Source organism: Emys orbicularis, chromosome 9 (genome assembly GCF_028017835.1).
Source record: "Emys orbicularis isolate rEmyOrb1 chromosome 9, rEmyOrb1.hap1, whole genome shotgun sequence".
Classification (NCBI taxonomy): Eukaryota; Metazoa; Chordata; order Testudines; family Emydidae; genus Emys; species Emys orbicularis.
In genome coordinates this window covers 79,518,135-79,535,390 of record NC_088691.1, presented here as the reverse complement: position 1 = coordinate 79,535,390, position 17,256 = coordinate 79,518,135, and the positions used below count along the sequence as shown (strand labels likewise).

Here is a 17,256-nt window from a genome sequence, read left to right as displayed (position 1 = left end):
TTCAAGTGGAATTTGAAGAGTGTCAACTACCCTCTTTATGAGGTCTTGAAATTACCAAAAAATCATCAGCCATGAAAGGTGGTGGAGGCATAACCATTTCATCTGGAGATAAGGATGAAATGGGTGTTTGAGGGGTAGCCTCTTTATCCACCGTGGCATCCACCCTGTTCCTCACGTGTCTCTTCCTGTGGGGTGAACAGGTTGGGGAGGAGAGGACTGAACAACTCTAGTCTCCCTTTGAGATAGTACTTGTGGTCTGGAGAATTGCTGTTGGTAAGCAGCCCAGGGACCCCAGTACTGCCATTAGGGGGGTCCATATGGGAGTGGAGGTGGCATGTAGGGCTGGTTCCACCAACCTTGATGATAGTCGTGATCTTCCCTGCAACTGTCGAAGAATTGGGTCCTGACAGGATATGGATGGGGGGGGACCCTGAACTGAAATAAAGGAGACTGACTGGAAGTCTCCTTCATTCTCCCCAAAAACATTAAATGTAGGAGCCCTAGGGTACAGCAGAAGTCTGGAGATTGAGGTGTTGGTACAGAAAGATGCTCAGTACCTATGAGAAGTGGGGATTCTGGCTCATCCATTATGGACAGGTCCCTCACATATCTAAATTCTTACGGAATCGGTACCGACACAGCAGCCAAGGACATAGTAGCCAAAGCTGATGGTACTGCTGATGGCGGGCATAGTGATGTAGACACCAATGGAGACTGGCACAGCTGCTTGCTCGTTAGCAAGGGTGCCAATGAATAAGTGCTAAAAAGCAGGACTGAGCTTGACGATAGCAGACCAGGACGCTTATGCTTGCCCTCCTCCCTGGTAGAGGGGACTGAAGCCCTGTCGGAGCCATATGTCTCCCTCGAGCTCCATGGCTTTCCAGATCTTCCGGTACTGGAGGAGGAGTCCTTTGACTCCATGGTACCAAGCTGAATCTTCAGAGATTGTAGATCTTACAGGCAACCTAGGCTTTTTTGAAGCAGGCTCCTTCAGATGAGAATCTGTACCCTTCTTTTTGGGAGTCCTCTCAGAAGCCTCCTATGACCTCCCCTTCTTAGGGAAGCCCTGCACCAAAGGGTAAGGGGAACTGGATCTGTCCGGAAACAGATGTACAGGGCGGGGGGGATCCTGACCTGACTCAGAGGCTGGTTGAAGTGAGCACTCCATCACTAACAGTCTGAGCTTAATCTCCTTGTTCTTTCTTGCCCTTGAATTGAGAGCTAAACAGCAATTGTATTTCTGGGTGACACTGAGTTCCCCCAAACAATGGACACACTTAGAGTGGCCGTTGCTCACAGGTATAGCCTCTCAGCAGGAGCGACATTGTTTGAAGCCTGGCAAGCCAGGCATGCCCTGCCAGGAAGACAAGGCTCCCCAACGAGAAAGACGAGGGGGGGAAATCCTCTCACTACTAACAACTAACTAATTTTAACAAACAACTATAAAAAGAATACAAAATAGTCGAGGCACACTCAAGGCGGGCAAGCTAGAGCTCTGTCTCAGGCCAAGAAGGTAGAGAAGGAACTGGGGGCAGTTTGCCCACACATGCACATGTGGCCTTGGTGTCCGACAGGAGGAGCCCAGAAGAGCAGCCCCTAGTGACAGGAATCCAACATAACATCTAAAACAGATCTCAGTCCCTAAGGCTTTGTCTTCACTACCCGCCAATCCGGCGGGTAGCAATCGGTTTATCGGGGATCGACTTACCGCGTCTTCACTAGACGCGGTAAAATCGATCCCTGATCGCTCTGCCGTCGACTCCGGAAATCCACCTCGGCAAGAGGCGGCAGCGGAGTCGGCGGCAGCGGTCGACTTTCCCGCGTCCTCACCGCCAGGTAAGCCGACCTAAAATACGCAACTTCAGCTACGGTATTCACGTAGCTGAAGTTGCGTATCTTAGGTCGGACCCCCGCTGCAGTGTAGACCTAGCCTAAGAGTGTAAACACCTAGAAGTGTTTACTAAAGCCCTGGGTAGTCCTCACCAAAATGGGACCATTAGCACCTGAATGCAGATTTTATAACAAACTCATAACACAATTTCCTGTTGCTAAGGGAATACATTGTTGAAGGACTGTACTATGTGTGTTTCGACAAAACATTTATAATCTCCTTCATGCAAAAAAGTGTCAGCAGTCCATGTGCTTGCCCGGCTTCTGAGTCAGGAGAAACTGTTATGAAACATCATAAAGGAGTTGCATTAGACTAAGAAATTTTTGATGACTACTTAGCATGCCCACTAAAAAAAAAAAAAAGTGATTTTTCCCACTTGCTTATAATCTGACCAATTTCCTTTTCAAGTTAAGCACTGAGAACTAATTATATACCAAACAAAAGTCAGCCATTTTGAATTCCTCATGAAATCAAAGATGGTTAGTCTTTTTACTTTATATTATGTATTATGCATGAAAAGTGTACTTTCCCCCATCATCATACTGCAATTAAAACCTAGATAAAAGGAGTTTGCTCAAGTTTTCCAAAAATTCACCTTTGGGCACAGAATGCCTGGGAAGATTTCAGCACAAAAACTAAACATTTTGGAAAATTATGAAAATGGGTGGAGAGGATCATAATGGAAACTGCAAATTAGCAGCACATGCTCTAACAAAGCAAAATAAATTCAGCAGCTGGACACAAGACCAATTGCTCTTGTCCTATTTTGGAACAGAGATGAATTAATACTTACATAATGAGGGAGCCTGTGTATCTAAAAACCTAAGTAGGACATTCTGAAAGACAGGAAGGCTGGATCCAGTAAGAGAAGCTGAAGAAATAGATTCTTTTTCATCCAGCACTTCTGACTCTCCACATCTCTATACAGTGAAAAAAAAAATACCAATTAGCATATCATGCAACTCTAAATGTCACAGTGTTTCTCTTTCTCCTCGCAATGTAATATCCACCCAAATCCCAGAAATCTTACTGAAGCACTACTGAAATAAAGCATTGTCCCACCTCTGTCTACCTTGGGTACTTCTAAAGTGCTTATTTAAGAGTTATATAATAATTATGGAAAAGGTATAGAATCACCACTTGTATAAAATGTTATAGTTAGAATATTTTAGTAAAATTCAAACAAACTTAATTTTCTGAATTGATTACAGAAACAGGCTATAATTACAGCTTTAACAAAGGAAGTTAATTTTCTTCTTTTGCGGTCATTACCCATTACTGGTGTAATGGGTTCTCCCTTCCCCCCACTGCTTGGGCTGCAGAGCGGGTGGTAGCTTGAAGGAGCACAGGGCGTATGGAGAGTGAAAGTAAAAATATGTTTGTGTGTATGGTGCTATCTGTGGCCAGTTCCGGTGGAAGAAGCACTTCTATAAGGAGTACTCTGGCTGCATTAAAAAGACTGTTGCATCTTAAAGCAATACAGTCTTGCCTTCTACTTTTGGATACCCCTCATGCTATACTTTGTTAGTAGGACCATCTATTGAAACAGTCTGTTTGACATGGCTTAAAAAACAGTTTACACTCACCACCATTAAAAAGTCAGTATTTACCAGTGGGTTACCACACCACAGGGTCTGAGGTACTCAATTATTAGATTAATAAATAACTGAAGTACCAATGGCATCTCCACTTGATCTCCAATGCAGAGAGGGTTTAATTTTATAAAGAAAAGAAGTTTTAGAGGGGCTAAAGAAATATTATGAGCCAAATGTCAACTGGTGTAAATTGGCTTAGATCCATTTATCTCAATAAAGATACACCTTTTACACTAGCCAAGGACATAGCCCTGTGGCTATGTGAAACATTTCCGCTGTTCTCCCAGATTCAATGAAAAAAACATAGGCAGTTTTATATAATGTATGGTTCTCTTTAAGACACATTATTTTGGTTCAGAATTGCCCACTTGGTTTTTAGAATTCTCCAGATTTTGTAGGCCATCAGAGCGCAATCTCTAGTATGCATAATCATGTACCTGTCAACACAGGTTAACACTCTAATTTCTTCAAGGGACAATAGATGGCAAACCTCCACACACGGTACTATATATAAACTCCTAATACACAAAAGTAAATCATGACAGGAAAAATAAATAGTAATGAAGCTAACTGAAGCTAGTTTAAGTTTTATTTTTATCAGAAGCTTCTTTATAATTCAAAGTTAAGATGTGATTCAAGAACCATAAATTGGTGGCATAACATCCAATTTCCCAAGTCTGATTCAACTGTTTAAAAATGCTGTATGTTGAATCAAGCTAATTTCTCCTCAACTGCTCATTTTAAGTGCATTGCTAACATATTATTCTAAAATGAGAAAGAACAACTTACTTCTGCCTCAATTTCTGCTTGCCTCTTCTCCAGGAGTTTTGCCACAGCCATCGCCCTGTGTTTGCCAGACCTTTTACAGCTCACAGCCCATTCACAAAGCAATGTTACCACAGCTTCATCATTAGGGGCAACCTGTTCAATGGAGAAACAAAAATAGTCATTTCACTTGCACAGGAATAGCACTGCTTATTTATTTGCTGGCTAGAAACAGTATGGAACCAGGCTGCTGGTGGTGATGTACTTTGTAGTAGCACTTTGTTTTACCCACGTGAAGCAATTTTTAGAAATTACTGATGTATGTGTATGCACATTTTATCTTCAAAAGGGATAAAGTGGGTGTGGGAGGGCATAGGGGCAGCAGAAGGCGGAAGCGAGGGGCACAACAGAAGCATCAACAGATGTAGAGGGATATACCGGGGAAGAGGAGGGAGAATGGTAACTAATGAACTAGGGATAAGTGAATCTGGGGCTGGGTGTAGCAGAGCACCCAATATTTCAAATTTTATACAAATTTCATGCCTGTCATATGCTGATTCAATGCATGTTTTATGTAATTTGTTCCTCAGCTTTGCGCCTCACCAAGGTAGACAGGTCTGGAGGAGACAGGGAGGTCTGTACTTTCCCCACCCCCTAGAAAAGAGTAACCCTGAGCGCCCCCACCCCCAGAAAGAGAAAGAGGGGAGAAGTCGCTCATCCCCATTCACTAGGAAGAGCACGCCAAGGGTCCCTCCTTGCTCAAATCATGAAGTATTGGAAACAGCCCTGTTTTCTTCTCTTCAGTATGTTAGGGGAAATAGAAAATAGAAGGCCCAGACTTTTCCTCCAGCTTCCCCAAAGACCAGTGCTAGGTGGGAGGCCTCTTAAAGAAGGCATTGTTTGGGAACAGAGGATCACAGAACTTTAATGGGGAAAGGAGAGAGGGAAGAACCTCCACATGTTCAAACAAATATCTAAACTTAGTCAAACACTGACCTTTTGGAGCACCTGATAATTACGATACTCATATTAAAATAAACTTAAAATCAATTGGAATACACACAGCAGCCCCCTGGCTTCTCTGAAGGATTCTATATAGAATTACTCTAAATGCTGGCAAGTACTTTTGAATAAAGACTGCACTTTTCACAGAGACTCTGTAATACGTGTAAGCAAGAAGATCTGAAAATATTTTCATGCTTAATTGACATGGAGTTTTTTCCACCCTTCCCCCCCAAAAAGGGACTTCCCCCACACATGTGAGCTTTGGTTTGGTTCATGGGATGTCCCATTTTTCTTTTGTCAGCAGAGTACAACTTGCAAAAATCCTACTCAAACAGAGTTGGCAGAGACACACAATAAAGAAACATAACAGAAATATATCACTAAGATGAGAAATTCTGATTTTAGCCATGTTTTAAAGGATAGACAGATATAATCAAATTCATATCAGAGAAAGGTATTTTAAAATGTTGACAGGTTAAATATTGAGCCTGTATCCTCTGGGGATCAGATTCTGCCATCTTCTAGGAAGAAAGCTCAATGTACAGAACAATCTGATTTTAATATTTTCTAGGCATTAGCTCAGCAAGAAAAGTAATCCAGGTACTAGCAACAGGTTAATGAAGATTTCACAAGCTAAAAGAACTATAAGTATGAGGTTCTCTTGTTACATAGTGAGACATCAGCCATGGAAAGACACTTTGTTGGAACCCCAAAGACGAACAAAGAAACAAAAAACATGCTGCTTTTATGAAGATCACTATATTTCCTAAGCAAGCTAAAAACCTTACGTCATGACTTACACATTGTAAACTAAGAGTCAGACCTTAGCTATCTACTGTATGTGTATCAAAGTTTAACACTGAAGCCAACTTTATTTTGTTTGACTTCATGTTTATTATGATTTTCTGGATCTTTAGTCCCACGCTAAATAAACTTTATGCTCAGTTCCATCTATTGTAACTGAAGCATGGACCAGTCATTTGGGACAAGAGCTGTTGGATGCTTCTGAGGAAAGGAGATTGATTTCTGTCCTAAAAGAAGTCAGAAAGAGAAAAATAAAGGCCTAGAAAACCTGTCAAAGCTACTGTGGAGTCCATGTCCATCACCATGCTGTGCTGTGATGAAGCTGGCAGAGGTGAGTTTGGGCAAAGGGAGAGTCCTAAAACCCAGAGTAGGTAAGCTGTGGTTACACCCATGTAATCTGTAGCCAGCTGATAAAACTGAATTGTCTCTGCTAGAGTGGAGGGATGGGGTTAGCAAGCCACTGGTTATTTTCTGTTTATACAAATCCCCACACTGACCAGATGAGGTGGGTTAATTTAACTAAATGTGTTAAAAATTAATCTCAACTTTCCCAATATTAAAATTTTTTAAGACATTACAGGTAAGAGCCATTTGCATTTGTCCATATAATGTTTGGTCCAGACTAGTTATAAAAGTCTACATACTTTCTCTGTTTCTTTTGAGAGATTATTTCTCAGAATAAGAGCCTACTCTGTTAGGAAATGTCCGCAGATTAGAGATTGTCAGCTGCTCCCACTCCCCATATTGGATCAGACTGTGGAGGTGGTGTTGGGTTTCTCTGCTCCCATCCCTGATACTGCCAACCCCTTCTTCCTCCCCCTTCCCATTCCTTCTCCTCTTTTGAACAGCACCTCACAAATATCCACAAAGCTACCTCATTATCCTCCTTCAAAACCCCTTTTAAAACTCTTCTTTTCTGTAATTCCCACACAAAAAATGGTAACAACGATTAGGCCACTGGCATGCTGAGACCACTGCCCATCATACTAACCCACATTGTCTCATTTCCTTATGCTCCCCCATCTGTCTGTCGGTACCTATCTCTTGACTTGTCTCAGACTTAGACTGTAAGATGTATGGGGCAGGGACCATCTTTTTGTTGTATCTTTATTCAGTGCCTAGCCCTATAGTAATACAAATAAATAATAAAATGGGGTTTTCCTCTCCCACGGAAAGTTTTGCTTTTTGGCAAAAATTGAAATATATAAAGAAAATCTTGGACTGAAATCTGAAATATTTCTGTTTGGAAATGGCGCCATGGGAGTTATAGTTTGGGTGCCTCATGCTTCCCGTAGAGAATAGCAACATGAGGCATTGAACCTATCACTACCATAAGACACTGCAGCAGCATATCTAAACAGAAAAAAATTGTATTGACGAAAAAAATTAAATTCTGTGGAAAGAAGAGACTTCATGAAAAACTTAGTCAAAAATCCAATTTTCCATTAAAAAAACCAGTGTGTAAACAAGAACACGTAGCAGGAACACAGCAGATCACCTTGCTCCTCTCTCCATAATAAAAATATGTTTGCTCAAAGAAATACCTCCAGACCCATAATTACTTGTGTTGCTCATCTCAGAATTATTTCCAGTTTATCAGCATCTTTTTATATTGAAGTACCCAGAAATGAATGAAATATAGTAGCTACCAAAATCCAGTGACAAATAAAGGAGGACATTGCTGATCTCTAATGTAACACCTCTGAGTATTGCACCACAAAACTACACTAGTTTCTCTTCAAAATAATTTTAAAAATCCACACTCCTCTCACAGCAAGTTCATACCCAATTTTCTCTCTCTATCACCCTATGATAGATAGTAGTAATAAAAAAAGACAAAAGAAAAAACAATTTAGTAAATCTCTCCCATCAAATTGAATATCTTCATTTTTAAAATATTTTCCCCCTCAGATACTGCCTTGCGTTTAGATAGTTGCATCTCATTTTTGGTAATTCCTCCCCATATTTTTAACTTTTCTGCATCTATACAGTGTATACGTCTACTACTCGGTCTTCACTTAGTGTTTGAAACACTCTGAATTTAGCATAATTTGCAAATTAAATAAATGAGCTCTTTATGTCTTCCTCTAGATTATTAATCAAGATTATGTTTGAAGAGTTTAAAAAGTAAAAGGGCTAACGTACATGAAACAGCCAGAAAATAAACACATTTTTCAGAACTATTAAAAGTTACAGACCCCCAAGCACTGAAGATTAACTGTTTCAGGATTAATATTTTTAAGAGGGATGATTATTTGCATAAAAGCCATTCACATACAAAAACTATGCTATGTTTCTTACTGAATGGCACATTTCCACATATTACATTGGGCTCAAGCAGGGCAGGCCAGAAAAAGAGATTAAACAGTTTAAAACCATAGAAAAGATCAACAGTAAAAAGCAGAATCTTGCAAACAAATGTAGGGTGGCAAATATTTCCTTTATCTTCCATAATCAAATGGAACAATCATAGAACCATAGGGTTAAAAGGGACCGCAAGGGTCAAACACTCCTTCCTGTGGCGAATGGAAACACTTATCTATAAATAATGATAAACCATATCTTCAAAACCCAGGCAGGAAATACCTATGATATTATAGTGTGAACTTTACACTGACCTGGTTCCCCTTTCTGCAAGCAACAGAAAACAAGTTTAAAAAATGGAAGGCAGTGGCTCTATAGCTCAACCAAGGGCAGTCTTAAATTGGAGAAAAGAAAAGTTTCTTAGATCATCAAATCCCTTAGTTGCAGCATTGCTGTGTTTAGCACAGCAGCACTCAAGATTCCTAGCTGGAGTTCCCACCCCCCCATATAGATCATCTCGATCTCATCAGTAAGCAGAAAGGATGGCTGCTCCTAGTACAAACAGATCAAGTGCCTCATTTTCAGCAACACTTACACCCACAACTCCCACGGAAGACCTTGATTTTTCAGAGCCCTAAGGAAATGATAAAATGTAGAATCCAGCAGGAAGTCTGCAGGTCATGAAGTGTTCTGTGAGCTCCAATATCAGTAGGGTCAATTACGGTCTTTGGACTAATCAAGGCATCTAGTGATTGGGTTTAGGGGAAAAAGAAGGGAGGAGACACAGAAAGACAAGCTGACAAGAAAATAAACTGCAGAGAAATTAAGAAAAAGGGCACATCCTGAACAGGTCCCACCATGCCACTTCTGGAGGTGGAACCAGAGTGCAAACATCCCTAGATGCTTCTATCTTGGTCCAACCTGGGGCACATGTGAAATTTCAAGGACAAAAACACTGATAAATGAATTTAGGAAAAAATTTCCATAGAATTGCCCAAAAAACATTCACCGGATACTCCCAGCACAAATATAATGAAATTATTGTTCTTCACAAAAATTATATCTGCACATATAATATGCAAACATTTTCTTCCAAAGGTATCTGTGATGGTCAAAACCATCAGACATATTCATCTGTTATTCTCCTATATTTAAAAATAATATGAAAAATGAAAAAGAATTAGCACCATGCAGCCAACCCACCTGTGATGCCACCAAGCTCAATGTGCTAGTATCTTGTTGGCTTAATTCAAGTCCTAGCAAAAGTCCACTCTAACCCAGCCTCAGGTTTATGATAAACATAGTATAATTAATGTTTCAACATACCATATGAAGGAAAGTTTATAAAATAAAGAGCAGGGAAAAGATATAAACAGTTTTACTTGTCAAGTTATACGATTCTATTATGAACATTAATGTTATGATTAAATAAGCAGGAAGTTGATCACAAACACGATAAACACACAGATGGGATCAATGATTATTACAGTTGGCCCTTGTCAAATGTCCAAATGTAAAAAAGTTATTTTCAATTGTCCAAATGGACAGGGATTCACACATGCAGACTACATATATGTTACTATGAAGATGATAGAACAGATTTGGGGTTTCCCCTCCACTACATACAAAAACATAAATTACATTTAAGAGTGCATTAAATTTGTTTACTTAATGCAACAGATCATCACTGGTTCCTTCCAGCCTGCATAATTAAACTTTCTAATAATAGTTCCTGGTACACATCAAAGCTCATCCTGAGATACATATCAGGAAGATAGGTTGTGTGGTACTGACATTTCCCATTTTTCCTGAGTCTACTGAGACAGATACTGGAAAACTGCAAATCCTGCTTTATCAGACATGCAGCATCTCTGCTAAGTACTTGGTGAAATGTAATAATTTACACTATCACATTTCTACAGGCTTTATTAAGGAACCACAGCTTCAATTAAGTACTATACCAACTGGAACTAGGGGCAAAGGTTTATCGACTCAAATCCTCTCTCTTTCATAGTGATTTTTTTTTAAAACCCTCATTAGGAAAGCTTATCTTCTTCTGCAGTCAGTGTTATCAAATAATGACCTGAAAGTTCAGATTGGCTGCTAAATGAGAGGAGGCACTGTGATAAAAAACAAAAGAACATTCAAACCTTTTACTCTGACACTAATCGTGGAGGTAGATTTATAAAAAGAATTATGAGATTTATTATACACACACAAAAAACACACAAAAGAACACACCTAGCCAATATATATGCCAGTAACTTTAATTACATATCTTATTTGACTAAAGCTTGTATAATTAACTTTGGTTAGGAAATGGCCCCGAAAAAGAGATCAAACAAAAACAGAGCCAGCTGACCCTGTAATCTGAAAGCTAAAATTTCTTTATGAATTGACTCAAGAACAGCTGTGGCTTCTTGCATTTGAATGATACAGTATTTACACAGGTCCAATTTAAAATTCTGCTAGAAGTATACTCTGTATACTTTGCAATAAATTAAAAATCATGCATTTACGCTACTGAGGACAGCACTGAGGTTGACAAAAGCAGCTGTAGATTAAATTAAATCTTTTCCAGTTTCACCCTGAATTTAAACAGATTTTATAGTAGAATTGTCTGAATATTTTAAAGAGACAATCATTTCTCTTCTTACTGAAGACTTTCAAAAAGTTCTTTATTGGTTTATTTTTCTAGCATTAATAAACTAGAAAAATAGCTCTGTGAAATTGAAAAAGAGAAGACATCTGGTTCTGTTTCTAAGGCCCGGTCTACACTAGGAGGTTATGTCGAATTTAGCAGCGTTAAATCGAATTAACCCTGCACCCGTCCATACAACGAAGCTATTTAGTTCGACATAGAGGTCTCTTAAATTCGACTTCTGTACTCCTCCCCAACGAGGGGAATAGCGCTAAATTCGACATGGCCATGTCGAATTAGGCTAGGTGTGGATGGAAATCGACGGTAATAGGTCCGGAAGCTATCCCACAGTGCACCACTCTGTTGACGCTCTGGACAGCAGTCCGAGCTCGGATGCTCTGACCAGCCACACAGGAAAAGCCCCGGGAAAATTTGAATTCCTTTTCCTGTCTGGGCAGTTTGAATCTCATTTCCTGTTTGGACATCGTGGCGAGCTCAGCAGCACTGGCAACGATGCAGAGCTCTCCAGCAGAGATGGCCATGCAATCTCAGAATAGAAAGAGGGCCCCAGCATGGACTGATCGGGAAGTCTTGGATCTGATCGCTGTGTGGGGCGATGAGTCCGTGCTTTCCGAGCTGCGATCGAAAAGACAGAATGCAAAGATCTACGAGAAGCTCTCAAAAGCCATGACAGAGAGAGGATACAGCCGGTATGCAACGCAGTGCCGCGTGAAAATCAAGGAGCTGAGACAAGGGTACCAGAAGACCAAAGAGGCAAACGGACGCTCCGGATCCCAGCCCCAGACATCCCGTTTCTACGAGGCACTGCATTCCATCCTAGGTGCGGCCGCCACCACTACCCCACCACTGACCGTGGACTCTGACGATGGGATATTGTCGACGGCTGCTTCCTCGGAGATGTTAGCGGACGGGGAAGATGAGGAGGACGAGGCAGTCGACAGCGCTTACAACGCTGCCAGGATCTCTTCATCACCCTCACAGAGATCCCCTACCAACCGTCCCCAGGCGTTAACCCTGACCCAGAATCAGGGGAAGGATCAGTCGGTAAGTGTTTTAAACATGTAAACATTTATTTTGAACAGAACATTCATATTAACAGTGGGTTTTTCATGATTTGTTTGCCCTAGGCGCTTAACGTTTCAGTCCTTGGCAGTGCAACTACTGCAAAAAAATCTAACAATGTCCGGTTTATCATGATTGGTTTGCCCTAGGCGCTCTACTGTTTAGTCCTTGCCAGTGCAGCTACAGTAAAATTCGGTCTATATGTCCGGGGATAGAGCTGAAATCCTCATGGGACATCTCCATGAAGCTCTCCTGGAGGTAATTGGAAAGCCTTTGCATGAGGTTCCTTGGGAGAGCGGCCTTATTGTGTCCTCCATAGTAGGAAACGTTTCCGCGCCAGGAGATCATCAAGTACTCCGGGATCATTGCCTTGCAGAGCAGGGCGGCATACGGCCCTGGTCTTTGCAGGCTTTCCCGAAGCAGCCGTTCTTTCTCGGTCTCTGAAATCCTCATCAGAGTGATGTCGCTCATGGTGACCTGCTTTGAATTAGGTAGGGGAATGTTAGTATTGGGACTGCTTGCCTGTTCCTTTACAGAACTGTAACCGGCGGTTTACAGCCACGCGGTGGAGGCGGGAGAGGGGCAACATACAGGGATCTTTCCCTGGGACAGCCGCGAGGGGGTGGGACAGGGGCAGAGTTCATGCTTGCCGGATTGCTAGCAGCAGGAACTGGACAACGCTAGGAGCATTGCTTTGACCGTGAAAGGAGGCCAGTGCTATTATTAAAGTTTTAAGCAGCCACAAGTCTACGGCTTACCATGTCAGCCTGGTACCCAAATTCCGCTGTCCTGCCCCGCTTCTCTGATCTGCAATGCAAGACCCCAGGCACTGAATGCGAAGGCCGATAATTCGACCTTGTCCTGAGTGCGCATGTGATAGGTGCTGTGCATGGTCTTGTTCACAGAGAAAGACTATGTTCTTTGTTCACAACAAAATTTATCTTTCTGAGGAATTCACTCCCTTTTTCCCATCCCACAGCTGCGACTGTCTCCCGACTTACCCTGGCATCACACTCCCAGAGGCTGGCGCAGATTAGGCGTAGAAAGAAAAGGACACGGGACGACATGTTCTCAGAACTTATGGGCTGGTCCTGAGCCGAGGCAGCCCAGCAGACCCAGTGGAGGGAGAACATGTCCCAAATCCATCGAGCACACATTGAACGGGAGGAGAGGAGGCGGCAGGAAGACCAGCAGGCGACTCAAACGCTGCTTGGACTAATGACGGAGCAAACGGACATGCTCCAGCACCTTGTGGATGTTCTGCAGGACCGGAGGCAGGAGGACAGAGCCCTGCTGCAGTCTATCTGTAACCGCCCTCCCCCGCCACAAAGTCCCATACCCCCCTCACCAAAAGTACCAAGAAGGAGGGGCGGCAGAGTCCGTGAAAACTCTCACTCCACCCCTGCAGACTGCTCAAGTACCAGAAGGCTCTCATTCCCCAAAATTTTATAAGTCCTTTCCTTCCTGCCTCATCCAAGCCCCCGTCCCAGTTTCATCCCCTAACTGTGTAGTTGCTAATAAAAAATACGTTCCTGTTAATTACTGTTTCCATCATGTTCTTTTTGAGGAGAGTCTGTTTGAAGGGGGGGGAAGGGGGTTGGTAATTGGACAGGACAGTCACCTTTACCAGGGTACAGACGCGGGGGCAGGTTCAGCAGCAGGTCACACACATTGCAGTCACTAGGCACCCTGGTCAGTCTGGGAGGTGGTTTTCATGTTCGGGGGGGGGGGGGGGGGCGTGTGACTTTGTGGCGGGGGAGGGCGGTTAGAGATCTTATGCAGCGGTCCTTATCCTGGATCACAGAGCCACGCAGCAGGGGATCTGTAACCGTCCTCCCCCTGCCACAAAGTCACATACCCCCACACACAGAGTCCCGAACAGGAGGGGTGGCAGGCTCCGTTGAAACAATCAGTCCACCAGTGCGGAGCCTGTCATTCCTGGAGTTTAGAAGCGTCCTTTGCATCACTACACTACACCCGCTCCCCACCACAGTCTGCGTCCCAGGTTCAACACTTTACCGCGAAAACAGTAATAAAGACAACTGTGTTCATTAACAAATTTCCAGTGATTTTATTTTTAAACGTGTGTTGGAAGGGGGGGGGAAACAGGGTGAACGGGGTATGTAACTGGAGAGGATAGTGAACATTCACTGGGTAAAGAAACGGGGGCAGGTTCAGCTTCTCTGCACAGAAACTTAATAGTCACAGGTTACCCTGCTCACTCTGGAACCTAGCTTTCAAAGCCTCCCGGATGCACAGCGCGTCCCGCTGGGCTCTTCTAATCACACGGCTGTCTGGCTGGGTGTAATCAGCAGCCAGGCTATTTGCCTCAACCTCCCACCCCGCCATAAAGGTCTCCCCCTTGCTCTCACACAGATTGTGGAGCACACAGCAAGCTGCAATAACAATGGGGATACTGGTTTCGCTGAGATCAAAGCGAGTCAGGAAGCTTCTCCATCTCCCCTTGAGACGTCCAAAAGCACACTCCACCACCATTCTGCATTTGCTCAGCCGGTAGTTGAAGAGTTCTTTTTCACTGTCCAGGGCGCCTGTATAGGGCTTCATGAGCCAGGGCATTAGCGGGTAGGCTGGGTCCCCAAGGATCACTATAGGCATCTCCACATCCCCAACAGTTATTTTGTGGTCCGGGAAGTAAATACCTTCCTGCAGCCGTCTAAACAGACCAGAGTTCCTGAAAACACGAGCGTCATGAACCTTGCCCGGCCATCCGACGTTGATGTTTGTAAAACGTCCCCTATGGTCCACCAGTGCTTGCAGCACCATTGAAAAGTAGCCCTTTCGGTTAATGTACTGGCTGGCCTGGTGGTCCGGTCCCAGGATAGGGATGTGAGTTCCATCTATAGCCCCACCGCAGTTTGGGAATCCCATCGCGGCAAAGCCATCTATGATGACCTGCACGTTTCCCAGGGTCACTACCTTTGACAGCAGTACCTCAACGATTGCGTTGGCTACTTGCATCACAACAACCCCCACGGTAGATTTGCCCTCGCCAAAGTGGTTCGCGACTGACCGGTAGCTGTCTGGCGTTGCAAGCTTCCAGAGGGCTATGGCCACTCGCTTCTGGACACTCAGGGCTGCTCGCATCTGGGTGTCCTTGCGCTTCAGGGCAGGGGACAGCAGCTCACAAAGTTCCAGGAAAGTTCCCTTCCACATCCGAAAGTTTCGCAGCCACTGTGATTCATCCCAGACCTGCAGCACTATGCGGTCCCACCAGTCCGTGCTTGTTTCCCGGGCCCAGAATCGCCGTTCCACAGCATCAACATGACCCATTGCCACCATGATGTCCACGGCGCGGGGTCCCGTGCTTTGTGACAGGTCTGTGCCACTCTCAGACTTCATGTCCTCACCGCGCTGCCGTAGCCTCCTCGCCCGATTTCTCAGCATCTGCCTCTGGAAAAGGTGGATGATAAGGTGCGAGGTGTTGACAACGGCCATAACTGCAGCGATGGTCGCAGCGGGCTCCATGCTCGCAGTGCTGTGGCGTCTGCGCTGTCACTCACCAGAAAAGTGCGCGATCTGATTGCCCGCCGGCGCTTTCAGGGAGGGATGGCGGGAGTGACGGTTGGATGACGACAGTTACCCAAAACCACCCTCGACACATTTTTTTCCCCAGAAGGCATTGTGGGCTCGACCCAGAATTCCAATGGGCAGCGGGGACTGCGGGAACTGTGGGATAGCTGCCCACAGTGCACCGCTTCCAATGTCGACGCTTGCCCCGTTAGTGTGGACTCACAAAGTCGAATTACTGTCCTTAGTGTGGACACACACGTTCGACTTTGTAATATCGATTCCACATATTCGATTTAACTAAAATCGAACTACTCTCGTAGTGTAGACATACCCTAAGTGTGTCATTTACTTGTTAATATTGTACAACTACCAGTCCAAATATAAAAATAAATGTTGATTATATGCCTACAAAATAAAATTAATGTAAATTTTTAGAAAAGTAAGGTGCCAAGAAAAAAAAGGGAGCACTAGTTGGTTGCAGTTGATTAAACTCAAAAACCATGGCACTGATTCTACAGCTTCATACTTTTCACTAGCACAGTAAATATGTTTATTCAAAAGACAATCTCTGTTGAACAAAAAGACAAGGCTCCAATTACTTGAAAAACATTAAAATGTTTACCCACCTCAAAATTCAAAGTGCCTACAAACAATGAACTCTTTATAAAATTTACATACATGAAGAGCCGTATAAAATAGCTCAATTTCTTTGGCTCTTATCCTGCAGACTTATGTATATTCTTCACTTTATCAGTTGTATCATTGACATCCATGAGACTACTCACAGTGCGCAAAAGTATGCGTGTTAAGAGCACAACACCAAAACTCTTTATTTTATCAATTTAAAGTGATGAATAAGTTGAGTGCAAAAATACAGCATTTTTTAAATATCAAGTTCACAACATAATGAACAAATTGTCTATATGATCAATAAGCCTATGACAGTGAAAAGCATAGCATACCAATTCTCATATATATAGTTTACTTTTCCTGTGCATAAGGGAGCGTGTCACATCTCATAAAAGCTGTAGCTTCCTGCTTTCTGATGCTGGGAATTTTTATTTACATTGTAATTTAGTTAAACATTCAAGTACATCTCCTAAAGGCAATCAGACTCTGAATTCATCTCATCTCCTCTGGGTCTTATCTGAGAATCCTTTGTTCCTGTAAGGGCCTAGGAACTAGAAATTGAGTCTGCAGAGACTGGGATGGTTGATATTCCAACAGTGGCACCCAGAAGACCATGCAAATGCACAGCCAGGGAGCACTATGGAGAGTAGGTGCTGTAGGAAGTGTTGCCCAAGACACCCAGAGTGACGGTACCCTGCAACCCTCCGATTGGCCAAGCACCCCATTTAACCCCAAGAAGTTGTATGGGTAGCCACACAGACTTTGGCCTGCTGCAACACCAGACCTTGCTTGATCTCTGGTCTCCGACTCCAACCTGACTCTGACCCTGATTTTTAGCTCTCAATTTATATACTGCATGCTGGAAATTTATTTCTGACAGAGTTCATAATTTTATTGTTTTTGTTCTAAAGCACTTAGAACACAGTAATATAGTGTACATAGTGTATGTATTTATGACATCATGACAGCGACCACCAAATGGAAGAAAGTTATGAAAGGAAGATGGG

The 17,256-nt window shown here is 43.2% G+C and overlaps 1 protein-coding gene across 1 annotated transcript in view; it reads right to left on the bottom strand.

The window, feature by feature from the left end:
• Nucleotides 1–17,256, bottom strand: part of MED12L (mediator complex subunit 12L) — a 306,083-nt gene that overhangs the window by 221,555 nt on the left and 67,272 nt on the right. Inside the window, exons 11-12 of the mRNA XM_065411423.1 lie at nt 4,276–4,407; nt 2,685–2,811 (exon numbers count right to left, since the gene is read on the bottom strand). Coding sequence (XP_065267495.1) covers nt 2,685–2,811; nt 4,276–4,407 — 259 coding nt within the window. The remainder of the gene's footprint in view (nt 1–2,684; nt 2,812–4,275; nt 4,408–17,256) is intronic.